General features: G+C 35.9%; 1 protein-coding gene across 7 annotated transcripts in view; it reads right to left on the bottom strand.

The window, feature by feature from the left end:
• The window catches only part of DIAPH2 (diaphanous related formin 2), a 992,113-nt gene that overhangs the window by 448,811 nt on the left and 524,905 nt on the right, over positions 1-18,397 (bottom strand). For all 7 annotated transcript variants that reach the window (XM_026483534.4, XM_057313012.1, XM_026483533.4 and 4 more), the window contains one exon: positions 16,445-16,684. In XM_026483534.4, coding sequence (XP_026339319.2) covers positions 16,445-16,684 — 240 coding nt within the window. The remainder of the gene's footprint in view (positions 1-16,444; positions 16,685-18,397) is intronic.

Genomic DNA, 18,397 nt, shown 5'->3' with positions numbered 1-18,397 from the left:
AAAGCATTTGACAAAATACAGCATCCTCTCCTGATTAAAACCCTTCAGAGTGTAGGGATAGCGAGTACATTCCTCAAGTTCATAAAAGCCATCTATGAAAAGCCTACAGTGAATATCATTCTTAATGGGGAAAAGCTGAAGCCTTTCCCTTAAGATCAGGAACACGACAAGGATGCCCACTCTCGCCATTATTATTCAACATAATACTAGAAGTCCTTGCAACAGCAATCAGACGATAAAAAGGGATCAAAGGTATCCAAATCGGCAAAGAAGAAGTCAAACTGTCTCTCTTCCCAGATGACATGATACTCTATATGGAAAACTGAAAAGACTCCAACCTGAATCTACTAGAACTTATAGAGCAATTCAGTAATGTGGCGGGATAGAAAATCAATGCGCAGAAATCAGTTGCATTTCTATACCCGAACAATGAGACTGAAGAAAGAGAAATTAGGGAATCCATCCCATTTACAATAGCACCAAAAATCATAGGTCATCTCGGAATTACCTTAACCAGAGACGTAAAGGATCTGTATTCTAGAAACTACAAAATCACTCTTGAAAGACATTGAAGAAGACAAGAAAAGATGGAAAAATATTCCATGCTCATGGATCGGAAGAATAAACATAGTCAAAATGTCTATGCTACCCAAAGAAATCTACACTTTCAGTGCCATCCCAATCAAAATACCAATGACATTTTTCAAAGAACTGGAACAAACAGCCCTTAAATTTGTGTGGAACCAGAAAAGGCCCCGAATCGCCAAGGAATTGTTGAAAAGGAAAAACAAAGCTGGGGGCATCACAATGCCAGATTTCAAGCTATACTACAAAGCTGTGATCACAAAGAGAGCATGGTACTGGCACAAAAACAGACACATAGACCAATGGAACAGAATAGAGAACCCAGAAATGGACCCTCGGCTCTTTGGGCAACTAATCTTTGACAAAGCAGGAAAAAACATCCAGTGGAAAAAAGACAGTCTCTTCAATAAATGGTGCTGGGAAAATTGGACAGCTACATGCAAAAGAATGAAACTTGACCACTATCTCACACCATACACAAAGATAAACTCCAAATGGATGAAAGACCTCGATGTGAGACAGGAATCCATCAAAATCCTAGAGGAGAACATAGGTTGCAACCTCTTTATATCAGCCACAGCAACTTTTTTCATGACACATTTCCAAAGGCAAGAGAAACAAAAGCAAAAATGTACTTGTGGTACTTCATGAGGATAAAAAGCTTCCGCACAGCCAAGGAAACAGTCAAAAAAACTAAGTGGCAGCCCACGGAATGGGAGAAGATATCTTCAAATGACACTACAGATAAAAGACTAGTATCCAAGATCTACAAGGAACTTCTCAAACTTAATACACTGGAAACACATAATGAAATGAAAAAATGGGCAGAAGATATGAACAGACACTTTTCCAATGAAGACATACAAATGGCTAACAGACACATGAAAAAATGTTCAACATCATTAGCCATCAGGGAAATTCAAATGAAAACCACCTTAAGATACCACCTTATGCCAGTTAGAATTGTAAAAATTGACAAGGCAGGGAACAACAAATGTTGGAGAGGATGTAGAGAAAGGGGATCCCTCTTACACTGTTGGTGGGATTACAAGTTGGTACAACCACTTTGGAAAACAGTTTAAAAAGTTAAAAATTGAGCTACCCTATGATCCAGCCATTGCACTACTGGGGATTTACCCCAAAGATATAGACGTAGTGAAGAGAAGGGCCATATGCATCCCAATGTTCATAGCAGCATTGTCCACAATAGCTAAATTGTGGAAGGAGCCAAGATGCCCTTCAACAGATGAATGGATTAAGAAGATGTGGTCCATATATATACAATGGAATATTACTCAGCCATCAGAAAGAATGATTACACAACATTTGCAGCGACATGAATGGGACTGGAGGAGATTATGCTAAGTGAAATAAGTCAAGCAGAGAAAGACAATTATCATATGGTTTCACTCATTTATGGAAATATGAAATAGGAAGATCAGTAGGAGAAGGAAGGGAAGAATGAAGGGGGGGTAAACAGAAGGGGGAATGAACCATGAGAGACTGTGGACTCTGGGAAACAAACTGAGGGCTTCAGAGGGGAGGGAGGTGGGGGATTGTGATAGGCCAGTGATGGGTATTAAGGAGGGCACATATTGCATGGTGCACTGGGTGTTATATGAAAATAATGAATCATGGAACATTACATCAAAAAGTAAGGGTATACTGTATGGTGACTAACATAACATAATAAAAAATTATTATTAAAAAAAAAAGATTCATCCATGTTGCAGTGCCTGGCTGGCTCAATCGGTTACTTGTCTGCCTTTGGCTCAGTTCATCATCCTAGAGTCCTGGGACCGAGCCCGGCATTGGACTCCCTTCTCAGCAGAGGAGTCTACTTCTTCCTCTCCCTCTCCTTGCTCGTGCTCTCTCTCTCTCTCACTGTCTGTCAAATAAGTAAATAAAATCTTAAAAAAAATATTCATCCACGTTGTATGTATACATTACATTTTGTTTATTCATTAATCTGTTAATGGACACTTAGGCTGCTCCCACTTTTGGTTATTGTGAATAATGCTACTTTGTATATTGGTGGACAAATGTGTTCAAATTCCTGCTTTCAATTCTTTTATTTCTACAAACATGGAATGCTGCATCACACAGTAATTCTATGTTTAATTTTTCAGTAACCACTATACCATTTTCCACAATGGGCTGTACCACTTGACATTTGCACCAGCAATTCACAAGGATTTTATTTTCTCCATATCCTCAGTAACATTTTTTGTTTCCTGTTTTTTAGATAGTAGCCATCCTAATGGATATGAAGTGGTATCTCACCATAGTTTTGATTTGCATTTCCCTAATGATTAGTGATGTTGAGCATATTTTCGTGCACTTATTGTCCATCTTCTTTAAAGGGATGTCAATAAAGTCCTTTGACTATTTTTGAATTGGGTTGACTGCTTTGTAATCATTATTGCTGAGTTGTAGGAGTTCTTTATATATTCTGGACATTCATCCCTTATCAGATATGTGATTTACAAATACTTCTATCAATTCTATGGGTTGCTTTTTTACTCTGTGAGAGTGTCCTCTCATTGTATCATCATTCTTGTACATGTCTTCAGAGTCCTTATGTAAGAGTTTATCTAGAAAATATTCTAGGAGTGGCATTTCAAACACAAAGTAACACAGAAGACTACATTTACGGGTGATTCCATTCATATGAAATTCTAGAGAAAGGCAATACTAGAGCAACAGAAAGCAAATCAATAGTTGCTTGGAGCTGGGAGTGCGGACTGACTGCAAAGGGGAATGAGGAAACTACAGGTTGATGGAACTGTCCCATATATTGATTGTGAAGGGTGTTACATAACTGTATACAAGTAAAAAATTCATCAAACTGTATACCCAAAAATGAGTAAATAGGGTTCTATGTCAATTATACTTCGATAAAAGTACTTTTAAAATTTACAAGTTAAGTTCGAATCTCTAGGTCGTGTGTCTTTTTACTTCTAAAATAATGACACAACAAACAAACAATAGTCCTACACATATGGCTTCAGAAGTTGACTAATAACCTGGACTTTGTCCTATATTTCACCGAAGCTGAAATTTGGAAACATAAAGGGATCTGAACTGACCAGGCTATGACTGATGAAAACCCCTTAGAATCATGCATCTACATCTCTCCCCAAATCTTTCAATAGCTTACAATGCTTTTCAGCTTCTCTCAGAACAAGTTTCTAAGTAAAATATTCTGTTTCAATATAAATATCTAGCTGCTTGCTTAAATTTTAATATTAAACTCTCTCAACAGTTAGCTTCTGCATAGCTTATATGTCCTCAATACTGGGTTGCTTCAATTCTAAAGCGATCTCTCACACAGAGCATTTAATAGTCACTTTCTTTAGTCTTATTTATCTGGACAATCTCATGGCATCCTCTTGCTAAAAGAAATATTATTTGATATTTTTGCCAAATTAGTGAGTCAGGAAGGATATGGACATGTAACAGTCATACAATAGTACCATTATATTGCTGTTTTTAAATAGGTACTGATTAACTTTGTACAAAAATTTTAAAATGGTAATATTTAATTGTAGAAAGTAGGTAGGAAGTAGTCTTTAAAATACTCTTACTGTGGCATAAAAGGGGAAAAGAGTATTCTGATAATGCAGATTTTTTTTTAAAAGATTTAAATCTTAAAAAAAAAAAAAGGTTTTTAAAAAGTGAATGGCAAGACTGCATTTCTCCCTGTGACAGAAGTCAGGGAAAATAAAACCTAAGCAATGGTTTGAGGGAGAGAAGTAAAGCACATATAACTGGGGCTGGTATTGTGCTTTTCCATTCTAAAGAAGTAAGGCAGCTTTACAAAACAGGTTATCATTGAACAGAGTACTTTCCTGCGGTTACTCAACCCGTACTTACAGCAACAAAGAATATTCTTCATGTACACTATCTCCCCTGCCAACTCCTGCCCCACCTCCCTTCCCCCTATTTTCCTGTCTCTTGTTTTTGTATTATAATACTCCATATCTCATAACTAGCTCTGGGGGCCCTCAAGGACTAGAGATGTATGTTTTATTTCTCTTTATCACTGCAAAGCATGTAGCACAGGATTCCACAGAAACTAAGAACTCAAAAGATGTGACAAATTTGCTGCCCAATTACTAGCTAAAGTATATATATATATATATATATGTATATGAATACTTCTTAGATTGCCTAAAATTATCATAGGGATAACTGGATGCTCAGTTTTATCTGAATATGAACTACTACTTTATAAACCCCCTTCCATAGTCATTAGCCCTCCTTCTTAAAGTTATACCATGCCTACATTAGTATGGCTTTGTTTGACAGGAAAATAGGTTTACAAGATGATCAGTCACATTCAGTCACAGTGGCCGCATTTTTTGAACAACAGTGTCATATAGGGTTAAAATCCCCTTCAAACAGAGCTTTTACAGAATAAAAAAGCATTTGTTTTTAAACTTACTAATTATATTCACTAAATGCTGTTCATTTTGTCGACTTTCCCCCACTGTGAGAATTACAAAATCAGTCATAAGATTAAACTCAGAAAATGACTACAGCAATCCATAGAATAGTAAGCCAGCTGGGTTCATTTAAATCCTCTATGGGAACAGTCTTTGTGGTGAACCAAGACCTACAGCTTTACAGCTAGTCCCATAAATCAACTTTTTTTTTTTTTTTTTTTGGCTGCTCCAGTGCTGAAATTGTTTATTGCCACTCCTGATACATGGGGGAATCATCAAGAACAACAACAACAAAAAAAAGTTTTATTTTATTTTTTTGTAAACTAGAGAATTACTCCTCTCTGCCAGCCATACTACCTAACACAACAGTTAACTATATCATTACTGTTTAGTCACAATGACTTCAACAAGTATAGTTATAGCACCGTACTGTGTTTTTTATATCAGTGTATGAGGAAAACAAAATTTTAAATGAAAGAAATTACAGTTGTGTTCATCTCTTTGTTTCCTTGAAAAGTGTTTGTATTTAGAGAGTCATAAACCAGCCTCACATTAGTCTTCTACTAAAAATGAATTATAAACCTCACTATAGTTCTTTTTTTAAAGATTTTATTTATTTGACACAGAGACAGCCAGTGAGAGAGAGAGATCCAGTGAGAGAGAGATGAGCAGGGGGAGTGGGAGAGGAAGAAGCAGGCTCCCAGCAGAGGAGCCTGATGTGGGGCTCGATCCCAGAACACTGGGATCACGCTCTGGGCCGAAGGCAGATGCTTAACGACTGAGCCACCTAGGCGCCCCTAAACCTCACTATAGTTCTATATACAAATCTATAGTTGGCTTTTAAATAATTATTACTGGCTGAAGATAAGGGGCATAATTTGGGGGGCGCCTGGGTAGCTCAGTCGTTAAGCATCTGCCTTCAGCTCAAGGCATGATCCCAGGGTCCTGGGATCGAGCCCTGCATTGGGCTCCTTGCTCTGCTGGGAGCCTGCTTCCTCCTCTCCCACTCCCCCTGCTTATGTTCCCTCTCTCGGTGGCTCTCTCTCTCTCTCTCTCTCTCTCTCTCTCTCTCGCTGTCAAATAAATAAATAAATAAAATCTTTAAAAAAAAAGGAGCATAATTTGGCAAGTCTTTGCATTTTCAAATGCTGTTTACAAGTTTGTCAATTTATGCATGAGACGTATGTAACTCAATCCTATTTCTGATTATCCAATTCTGAAAATCATCCCTGATTCTTTCTCACTCTTTCATTCTTTCTTTTAATCACTCGCTCAATCTCTACACACACACACACACACACACGAATACACTTTTTGGCTTGGTCTGGCTTCTAATACCTTTTCCTGGGTCCCTCCCCTACTATAAAACTTCCAAAAATTGGAATCTCTTCCTTGTCAAAAAGGTCATGTATTTGCACAGGAGAGTAAAATAACTAGGCATAGCTAGTACACAGGGCAACTGTGTACCATGTATTTTCATATTGCCCCTCACAGCAAGTTATCTAGACATATGGGAGGCAGATTTCACCCTAATATAAAAGTTAAAAGCAGGGATAGCAGCATAGGCTTCACAATACAATGATCATTTGAGGGCCTGGGGAGTGCATGCATTTGTGCCTGTGTGTGTGTTTAAAGGACAGAACGTTTTCACATATATAAGTAAAATAGGAAAAAATGTTGTAAGAAGAAAAATAATGCCTTCAAAGCAGTCACAGTATCAACAAGGGATACTAATCAAGTCTGCATCAGACAAATTACATTTACAAACTACTGTTCTTCAGAGAATTTAATAAACTGAAAATTGGGGGGGGGGTTATAATGAAGTTTCACACAGCCTAAGCTATAGTGTTGTAAATGTGATAATATCTAAACAGATATAATCAGATGCCAAAAAAAACAAACAAACAAGTGTTACATTTAAAGTATAAACTGACTAATTTGTACCAAGGAATGTAAATTAATGAATATTTCAACTTGGAGAAAAATCTTTAAATAAGCTCACGAGACTTCTGTATTTTTAGAGGCAAGTAGGAGAACAGAGGTATGAATCTGCTCCTTTTAATCAGAGTTTGAGTTTTCGAAAAAGGTATTGTGCTGTACATATGCTTTCATAACTACAGGTATACCTCAAAGATATTGCAGGTTTGGTTTCAGTATACAATAAAATGAATATCGCAATAAAGCAAGTCAGATGAATTTTTTTTGTTTTCCGGTAGATACAAAAGTTATGTTTACACTACATTGTAGTGTAGTAAGTGTGCAGTAGCATTATATCAAAAAAACCTATGTACATAACTTAATTAAAAATACTGTAAGCTAACCATTATCAGAGCTTTCAGTAAGTCTTCCTCACTGATCACAGATCACCATAACGAACAATAATGAAAAAGTTTTAAATATTCTGAGAATTACCAAAATGTGACACAGAGACACCAAGTGTGCAAATGCTGTTGAAAAATAGCACCTACAGATTTGCTGGACACAGGATTGCCAAACCTTAAATCTGTAAAAAACACAAAATTTGCACACTACCTTCATCAAGTGTTCTTTCTACTTAGGAAGTCAATCTGTATGTACAGACTACTATAGTATAAAGAGACTAGGAACTCTACATCTTAGAAGTGGGAAAAGAGCTGATTTTCCAACTGAAGGACAGTCTTCAAAACACATGGTAGTACTCACGGGATTACAAATTCAGGGAGCAAAGATCATGTTTCTAACTTTTAGAGGGCTGCATTTTTATTTATTTATTTATTTTAAAGATTTTATTTATTTATTCGACAGAGATAGTGACAGCCAGCGAGAGAGGGAACACAAGCAGGGGGAGTGGGAGAGGAAGAAGCAGGCTCATAGCGGAGAAGCCTGATGTGGGGCTCGATCCCATAATGCCGGGATCACGCCCTGAGCCGAAGGCAGACGCTTAACCGCTGAGCCACCCAGGTGCCTAAGAGGGCTGCATTTTTAAAGAGAAGTTCAGAAGCAGTAGCCTGTGTTTTGTTCAGATTTTAAATGGCACAAAAGACATTAGATGTGAGGACGTTGGATTGAATTTCTAAGCTGGTATCCAAACATCTTGATTATTAGAGAAATGGGAATCACTGCAGTAGTCTTTTAGTACTACCATTTGCCTGTGCGCACAAATCCACATGCACTGATTAACAGTATGTGCTTTAGGATATATAGCAAGTAACATACGGGCATTAAAAGAACTTAGCATTGTTTCTTTAAAAAATAAATTCAATGTTTACAAATTTAAACACCCTGGACTTCTTTTTTTTTTTTTTAAGATTTTATTTATTTATTTGACAGAGATAGAGATAGCCAGCGAGAGAGGGAACACAAGCAGGGGGAGTGGGAGAGGAAGAAGCAGGCTCATAGCGGAGGAGCCTGATGTGGGGCTCGATCCCAGAACGCTGGGATCACGCCCTGAGCCGAAGGCAGACGCTTAACGACTGCGCCACCCAGGCACCCCAAACACCCTGGACTTCTTGACTTAAGTAATATTAATGCTTCCTGTTTGAAAATTATAAATTTTGGTATACTGATTTACATGAAGAACTGAGGGAAACAAAAACCCATGACACAATTGTGGAAACTGAATCTAAAATGTCACCACTGGCATAGTACCACAGGAGTGCAACATTTATCTTTAAGCTCAAGAAACTATTCAGTGGTTCTCAATGATGAGAGCCCATTAAGCACAATACAATAAAACACAATGGACTTAAAGAAAGGTCAGCCATCAAATAAGATGAACAAAAGAAACTATTTAAAATTAAGAATGATATCCAGTCCTTAAATCATTCTATGTTGCTTAGTTGTTTCAGAGGTCAAACATGGTAAGTGTTCCTACTTCAAAGAATATAATTTGGCACAGACAAACCCTTAACTTGAAATGCTTGTGTCTGTTGGTCATAAATTATGAACAAATAGTATGATGTGTCATGATATCACATGATGATATTTAAAAATGCAAAGTAACAGAAATGAGCTGTTCTGTGTTGTGCTGTACATTTGGATCTGTGTCACTGATTACAACCAGTGACTCAAGATCACCAGCTGAAAACCCTTTCCTGCAAACAGCCCTCTGGGAAGGAAATTTTAAAGGACCCAAAGGGAGAAAAAGGAAAGTCTGGAAAGAAGACCTAACATTCCACCCAACCCTGTACTTGATAGTTTAATCTTCCCTTACACAGCATTTTCCAATACAAGTTACATCCCGTAAAGCAATTTTCTTCTCAGCAAAATATCAACCACAACTCCCCTCAAATTCAAATAATGTTAAATGCTGTGTGATGGGGAAAAAAAATATTTCAGTGAAGCAAAAGAGACCATCAAACTCTAAAAATAGCTTGAGCCACTGAAATAATTTGAGTCTTAGGAAAAGTTGGGTTCTAACTGTACCTCTGACACTGAGATCCTGGGTCAGTCCTCTCTGGAGAGCAGATCTTCATTTGTAAAACTGAAAGGCTCTGAGAAACTATACATACAAAGCCAAGTGATAGCTCTATAATTATGCAGATTATTAGGTGCTATTTTATTACAAATATACAGGCTTTATTACCTGGATACATTAAAAATCTATTAGAGGAAGATAAATTTTCTATTAATATTCCTGCAATTACTTCCAATTCAATTTGAATAAAAAAAGGATTCCTCATTTTATAAGCTACCAGAGAGTCAAGAAAATCCACATGTAATTTTCCCCATTTTCACAATTCCATAAGAGGCAGAGATGTTCTGTAATGCTTCCTTGAACTGAGCCATGTATATCCAAACATTCTGCTACAGTGGAATGAGAGGCAGTATGCTTGCAAAGTTTGGGACACAGAAAACAGATTTAAGCCTCAACTTGGATACTTACTAGCTTTTTAATATTGGAAAAATTGTATAACTTCAATGGGCTTTAGTTTCCTAATTTGCCAAATGGGGTTAATAATAATTCACCTCCTCGAATCACAAGGAAAGTACTTTATAAACTGTAAAAAACACAGGCAACCAAATGTGTGGACTACTGACTAGGATTTATTGATCTTTGGTAGGGTGCATTTCAGTATATCCTACAGTGGTTATTTTCTAAAATATCTTTGGTTATAAATTAATAGTCATATATTTATTTATTAACCCATATTTAAAGGTAGAATTGCTGGTTAATATTTATAGAAAACAGTATATTTTATGTTTTTATAAATAAACCACAGCAGTGTGACAATTACATATTCAATAGTTTTGCTGGTAAAAAATATACCCTTTACATCTGTGAGGAACTAAATTCTCTAACTTAAAAAATAAAAAAGTTAACACTTACGCCAAACACTCACAATGAATCCTTTATTTAATCAATTGCCTGACTTTCATTCAAGAGCAACTTATTGAGGGCTTCATATAAATAGACACTGGGGATTTAATGTGGAATAAAATATACATCCAAATTCCACAAGTGCTCAGCATTGAAAGAGAAATAAAATAATTAAAGTGTGAACAGTTCTATAATAATGTCCTCAAAGTGTGTAGGGAACCAGAGAAGATCTAAAGAGCAAAACTAGATGAAGGAGAACAGTAAAGGGCATTATAAAAATGCAAAAGACAAGCTGTTAAAGTTACATGTTTTAAAAAAGAGAGGAAAATGGAGCATTATTAGACTAGGACCCTACCTCTAGTTTCATAACTAAAGCAGCCACCAACTGTCCTGGTTTGCCTGGGACTGTCCCAATTTTAGCACTGAGAAGTTTCACTTCCCAGGAAAGGCCTTATCCTGAGCAATCTACATTTGAAGCCCTAACCCTCAAAGTGACTGTATTTGGAGATAAGACTTTTAAGGAGGTAATTAAGGTTAAAAAAGTCAGAAGGGTGAGGCCTAGGATCTGATAGAATTCTTGTCCTTATAAGAAGAGGAGCTGACACTACAGCTCTCAGGCACATTCTCAACTCTTTCTCTATGCAGGGTACAGAGGAAAGCCTCTGTGAGAACACAGCAAGAACATGGCTGTCTGCAAGCCAGGAAGAGATACCTCACCAGATACCAACTAGGCCAGCACCTTGATCTTGGACTTATCTCCAAAACTGTGAGAAAATTAATTTCTATTATTTGAACCACCCAGCCTGTGGTATCGTGTTGTGGCAGGCAGAACCTGCCAATACAAATCAAAGTATTTCCCTTCTCGGAGTGTCAATTTTCTTAACTATAGACTGAAGAGGCTAGACTAGTTACCATCCTTTTTTTTTTTTTTTTAAGATTTTATTTATTTTTGAGAAAGAGAGAGAGAGCACAAGCCAGTGGGGGAAGGGCAGAGGGAGAAGCAGGCTCCCCACTGAGTAGCGAGCCTGATGAGGGACTTGATCCCAGGACCCCAGGATCATGACTTGAGGTGAAGGCAGATGTTTAACCAACTGAGCCACCCAGGTACCCAGGACTAGTTACCTTCTTATGTTAAGATTCTAAGTTTATATGGAAACAATTCACATCAGTTCAGCTAAAAATCATGAGATGTGAAATTATTTTAGAGTACTTAGATATGACTTTTTTTCTTAGGTTTTTTGGTAGATTTTCTCTTGGATTATATACTTACAAATTTTGGAAGTCATTTTATTTACAAATCATGTTTTCTGGTAACTAATCTTCTGTTTCTCATTAAAACTGAACCTTTTTTACTTTCCTTCTTACAACTTCTAAGGGGGAGTTGTAGACTTTCCTTTGTGTGCTTGGGGTAATACCTACAATATTCTGTCACTAATACCATGTGATGGTCTCTAGGAAGTAAGGCCTTTTATGTTACATATACTTTAGAAATGATGGATCTTAGAAAAAGGAACACAATTACATTATCATATTAATAATCCTTATGACATAAAGGAATATATACAAAATTTTCTCTATAGTAAACTGAAATGTTTTCTTCAGGTTCTTTGTTTAATATACAAAAGCAGATCATCCTACTGCATCATGATTTGTTATGTCTCTCCATCCAACTAGAATGACTAGAAAGCAATAGTATGGGTGAAGGGAATATTAACACAAGGCTTAAAAAGAAAGGTTTGTCGCCTTTATAAGTTATGAAATGAATAATTTAAAAAAATTATGAAGGCAAGTCATCCAAACTAGTATACAAATAATTCAAAATCTTCTCACAATCTGCCTACAAATGTTATAATTTGTCTCCAACATGCACCCAATATTCCAGACAATGTGGTTTTCTAATTCATCTTCAAACACATGATGATTATCCCTAGTTATCTACCATCATTAAAAAGAACTACTACCATTTACCATTATAATTTTTCAAATTACTCTGACAAAAATTATTTTATTTGACCCAAAAAACAATCCTATATAACAAAATAAACAAGGGTCACTGCATTTCCTCATTCACAGGTGAGGAAACTGAGTTCAGAGAGAATATGTGATTTAGCCATGAAAATCTGGCTAGTAATGGGCAAAATGGAAGCTAAAGGGTAGCTTCTGAGTCCAGCATTCTTCCATCTTGTCAGGTTATGGCTTCTTCCCTTATATAACCTAATTTTACCTATCCTTCAAGATCCTTCTGTTTCATTTTACAGTATTGCCCATCCACACCCCATCACCAAAAATCTCTCCCTCTTCTGAAGTCTTGTTAATCTCAACGGTCATTAATCTTGGTGTTCATTCACAGTGTATCTTGTGATGTTACATAATACTCTATATGTAGTATATTTCCTGACCACTTAACTGTACCATTTCTATGTGTTTTCTGTATTGTTTGTATCCCCCTGGTACACTGATGATCTCTTTTGTTTTGTCTTTGTTTGGGCCTGCCTGATACCTGTTCACCTGCCCCTAATCTTGGGTGTCCCTATCTCTGGTTAACAGCATTCTTTAGGACATGACCAATCTTCCATCACAGGCAGTCTTGGTAGCGTTCTCAATCAAGGTTCTTTGCCTTCCCTGGGACAAGGAATATTCTTGTAATCCACACTAGGTCAATCAGTATCTCTCTCTAATAAGAATCTGAATCAAATTCAGGGAAAGGAGTAGGAAAATGGTTGGAGGTAATACACACAATTTCCTGAAAAGATTTTCCATTTGCTCTTGCTCCCTGTTTTCTCAAAGCTGCCATTGTTATAGGCTTTTTAAAATTATTTATTTTTTTTAAGATTTTTATTTATTTGTCAGAGAGAGAGAGAGCACACAGGCAGGGGGACCAAGCAGAGGAACTGGCAGGCAGAGGGAGAAGCTGAGCAAGAAGCCTGATGTAGGACTCGATCCCGGGACTCTGGGATCATGACCTGAGCCAAAGGCAGACCCTCACCTGACTGAGCCACTCAGGTGTCCCAAATGCTGCTTTTTTAAAGGCCAAGTTATTTGCCTTTCTTCAGTTTCTGGTTGAGCTACTTCATATTTTCCTGATAAAATCCTTTTTTTTTTTTTTTTTTTTTGCTTAAGTCAGACAGAATCACCACCCCCCCCCTTTTTTTTAAGATTTTATTTATTTACTTGACAGAGAGACAGCCAGCCAGCGAGAGAGGGAACATAAGCAGGGAGAGTGGGAGAGGAAGAAGCAGGCTTCCCACGGAGCAGGGAGCCCAATGCGGAGCTTGATCCCAGGACCCTGGGATCATGCCCTGAGCGGAAGGCAGATGCTTAATGACTGAGCCACCCAGGTGCCCCAGAATCACTTTCCCTTGTTTGCAAACACAGATCCTTATCTGATAAACCTACAAAGCTTAGTGTCTAGGGAGTGTTAAGGATTTTTCAAATGTTTTGTTTTTATGCAGATTATACGTTATTGTATATAACTGAAAATATAAATAAATGACCCTGAAGTGCACCACTGCTTTTGGTTAGCATTTTAATAACCAACAAGCAAGCAGGGGCAAAACTAACATAGGGAACTCATCTGCATGGAAATGACTTGTATTACAGTTCAGAACCCTGGTTTGGTGACTCACAAAGTGATAATTCACAGCTGCAAATTAACAAAGCATGTTGTGGTAAGGGTAGTACTTATGGTAATGATACCATTTAGTTATATTTGACATTTAGGTTAACCCATCTGTTTTCCTTTTCTTCCCAAATATTATAGGAGCCAATTGTGACCATCTGAATTTTTAATATTATTTTATTACAAGATACATCTGATAAGTTTAACTGCTTATACTATGGCTCCTTTTTAAAAGATGTAGGTGAATATTTTAACATATTCTATAGTTTCTTGTGAAGAGCAGATTATAGTTTTAATTCACTGAGAAAGGAAATTATCATTAGAACAATTTAGGTGGGAAAATGGTAGCATTTTTCAAAGCATAATCAGTTCTACAAAGGAAGTTCTTTCTGCTATTCTTTAAGGAAAACAAATTAAGAAAAATCAACCAAGTAATCTTTTATAACTGGAATTTAACAGCAATTCTAGCTAATCATACATCAGTAGTTAATTCACTTTTGAACAGATTATAAACCTAAGCTATTTCTATGTATTTCATAAATTTCTGTCATTTTAGACATTTACATCTACTTAGAATCCTTTGTATTCCAGGAACATCTTCTTAATTCTAGACATTAGGGGAATATCATGCATGTATATGACAAGTATTTCCCTGAAGATAAAAATCCTACTGATAAGTGGTGGAGGGAAGAGGGCATTTTAAAACATTCACTTCTCTTTTAGAACATCTATTACTACATGATAGTATTTCCTACAAGATTATTTTTATTTCATTTGAAGTTGGCAAAAATCTTTGTGCTGAATCCTTTGAGCATACCTCTAGTGATACATGTCAGATCAGTGCTGTATGGAAGAACTTTTATTTGACAGGTGGATGACAGGAAGAAGCTTCTCTCCAGAATATAACCGTAAAGTCCTTCTGTGAGATTAATATCTTTTGTTTCTGTGTATAAATGACTTATTCATATTTGCTATAAAAATCAGTTCATGCAATTAACTGGAATGGTGTGAAATTAAGACACTTAGAAAGGGTACATATTTATTCAAATTAGTTTGTTTTTAATGTCTTTTTTATATGAATCAAATGTGAAATAGGTGTACAATATAAATTTTCAGTCATCTTTTCTCTTTATAATATTTTTATAATCAATATCTTGATTCACTCACTGTGCATATGGCATATACTCAAAACAGCATCTTCAGAAGAGGTGACTTTATTAGTAATGAATATATGCTATGCTATACAATGAAAATGCATTAAATTTTAGATTTATCCTATAAATCTGGCTATGATTTATTCCACTTTACTACAAACATTGCCTTATTCTCTCTGGCATTATCCAATAATTTTACATGTCCCCTAATATAACAAGAAGAGGGAGTAACTTTTTTTTTTTTTAATAAAATCTAGCATTTCAGATAATCTTCCCTATCTTCCTGGCCCTCTTTCCTTATATAACTCAAAAATGAATAAGGAGTAAACAGATATAATTCCATTATACATCCTACTACCGACAAAGGTTATTCTCTATTTGGATTAGAACTACCCGAAGAAAATCACTTTTGATACATATTAAAATGCTAGTCCATGTATATGTAATGTACATCTATTTAATGTATGAATAGAAATTTATATCCATTCCTACATTTGGGATTCTTGTTATAATATACTTTAAGAACTAACCGAAGATTCTCCATGTTTTAAGCTGTGAGAAGAAAAAAACTGAAAGAATGGTGAGATGTCAAAGAGGGATTGCTTGTTTTCAGATTTTCCTCTCTAGCTTTCTTATAGGCCTTCACCTCAGCGTGTGTTCAGTTTTCTCTTTGTAACAGACAGATCTTTCCCTTGAATAAGGTGGTTCACTATAGCCTAGAAATGGCCGTATGCCATCACTTTTGTGCTTCTCTGTTTCTTCTCACGAGAATTAAAATCTCAAAAACAGATACTCTGAAATGGCTTGATCAAAACAATAAGATAATTGTCACTTGAGTTTTTTTTCCACTTTTAGTTAATAGACTATTATGGCTAGTATAAGCTTAGTAACAACAGTATTTAACAACAAAGAATATGGATGGTTTAGACTGGAATAAGCAAAGCATATCCAAAAAGAGGTTTCTGGCTGTTTACCTCATTACATTCAGCTCCTCAAATAGTTTTTAGAGAGACATTTAATAAGTACAAGGGAACTGAAATACAATATTGCATCTACCTTATAAAAGGCAATTTATTTAAATTTACAAACTCCAGTAAGATCTGATCAGAGTTTAGTACTATACTACCACAGATTTTTGCATAGTCTTTGAGATTTTACTGCACTAAAATTTTAAAAAAATGTATATTGATCTGTTTTAATTGAGATATAATTCACTTACCACAACATTCACCCTTTTAAAGCATACGTTTTTTGGCTTATGTACTATTACCAATTTAGAGTGACCCCTCTCACAGATGAGATTATCATTGTAAATTAGCATTATAAAATGTTATCTTACCTTACAAAGGAAGTTGATTTTAAAACCCAAAGACTGGGCATTCCTTGAGCCTGAGTTCATGTAGTTTCCAACCAAAAGAACTAACTCTAAAAGTCTGTTAAAGCTTTCACTTTTCTTCAGTTCTTCACAGGCAAGAGTGACTGCTATGATGCTCGGTTTGATGTTGTTTACATGTTCTTCAAACGTGAGCTTGAAAAGAATGTTTTCCAGACGAGGCTGCAACATTTTCACTGAGCTCATCTGTAAGGTAAGAAATGCTCTGTAAGAACATATATATAAAGCCTATTGTTTCATTTTCCAGTAGGCATAATTTTATAGACAGCACTGTAAAACTTCTGCATTAAATGAATTCTTTCTGTGTTTTAAAAATTATTGTTTTGGTTTGTCTTATACATTCCAAAGGAATATTTTTATCAAAGTTTAAGAATAGTTAGCTGTTCAGTTTTAAACAAATCATCCTGATAACAATAAGAAAATATTATTGAAGCTAAATAGTTGCTATTTGCTAACCGCATAATCATTAGTCATCAGTAGCATTTAAACTATCTACTGTCCCTGAGGTGAACTATGAAAATTTACAAACACGAAATTGAGTTGAATGAAACGTTTGGCCACAGATAAAAGATATATATGATAACAGAAAATGTAAGTGGAACCACATTTCCTAAGAAATTACTATTACAATGCTATTTGAAATCAGAAGACTAGCTCTGATTGAACATTTAATAATTTTTAAACCTCTGATTTCCATTCATCAAATATATTAAATATTTATATATGCTGTAACGAATTTCCCCCACTTGACAGAATATTGATGTTAAATAATTAGGTTATGGCAAAATCACATGAACTTACTTTTAAGTACATTATTGAAGAATTCTATATTGGTTTTCTTTAAAACAGTTCAACTAGGTTTTTATTACTTGTTTCATAGTATTGGTACACATTCTCTGTTCCCTTTGATATAGCTCCTATGCTAATTTCTTTTAGCCATTAATTCCCTATAACTCCAAGTCATTTAACTAGCTTTCATTCACCAAATGATTTCTGGGACAGAGGTGGCAGTGGGAGTACACACATATCAACATACACAAGCACACACAATGAAAAAATATTTTTTTTTTCCTTTAGTAGGCGCCACACACAGTGGGATTTGGAGATTGAGCCCATAACCCTGAGATCAAAACCTGAGCTGAGATCAAGAGTCAGACACTTAACTGAGCCACTCAGGCACCCCAAAAGAAATTAATAGTCCTAATTATATTTATTTTTTGCACATATAACTTAGTTTCTTGAATATAAACATGAAAAGAATTTGGCAACATAAACAAAAGTCCTTAAGCCACAAAGTGCCCTTCAAAAGAAGCAAATGAGCTGTTGAATACATCATATCTGCTCTACTATGGAAGCAAGGCATAGTTCATAGTTTTTCTTCTCTGAAATGAACTTGCCCAGAAACACTGGGTGTCTGCCTCTCTAAAGATTAACTTTTGCCTTCTGCCAATCCCTCTGTATGCTCTCATGCTCTTTATAGGCGATGCATAAAAGTATGCTGGGGGTACTGACCTGTTACTATATTTATGTAGATCTTATTACTACTTATCAATAGCTCTTTTTTTTTATATGATTGGGGTAATATTATACAAACCATCCTATAGTTTCTTCAACACTCCCATGGTAAGTATAATATAAGACATACCACCAAATCACAAGTTTCCAGTATAGCCTAAAATTCATTAAAACAGTCACCAAAAAACTACAGCTACTGATGAAACTAGCATATAATTCTAGATGGGCAAACAAAAATTAAGTGCTAGAGATGTATGCTGAAAGAAAACTTTAAGCTTCTTTTTTTAAAAAGATTTTATTTATTTGAGAGAGAGAGTGCATGAGCAAGCGGGGGGGGGGGGGGGGGGAGAAGAGGGAGAACGAGATAGAGAAGGTCAAGCGGAC

This window comes from Ursus arctos, chromosome X (assembly GCF_023065955.2).
Source record: "Ursus arctos isolate Adak ecotype North America chromosome X, UrsArc2.0, whole genome shotgun sequence".
Taxonomy (NCBI): domain Eukaryota; kingdom Metazoa; phylum Chordata; class Mammalia; order Carnivora; family Ursidae; genus Ursus; species Ursus arctos.
Note: the sequence above shows the minus strand (reverse complement) of the source record. Positions and strands in the feature narration are given on the sequence as shown.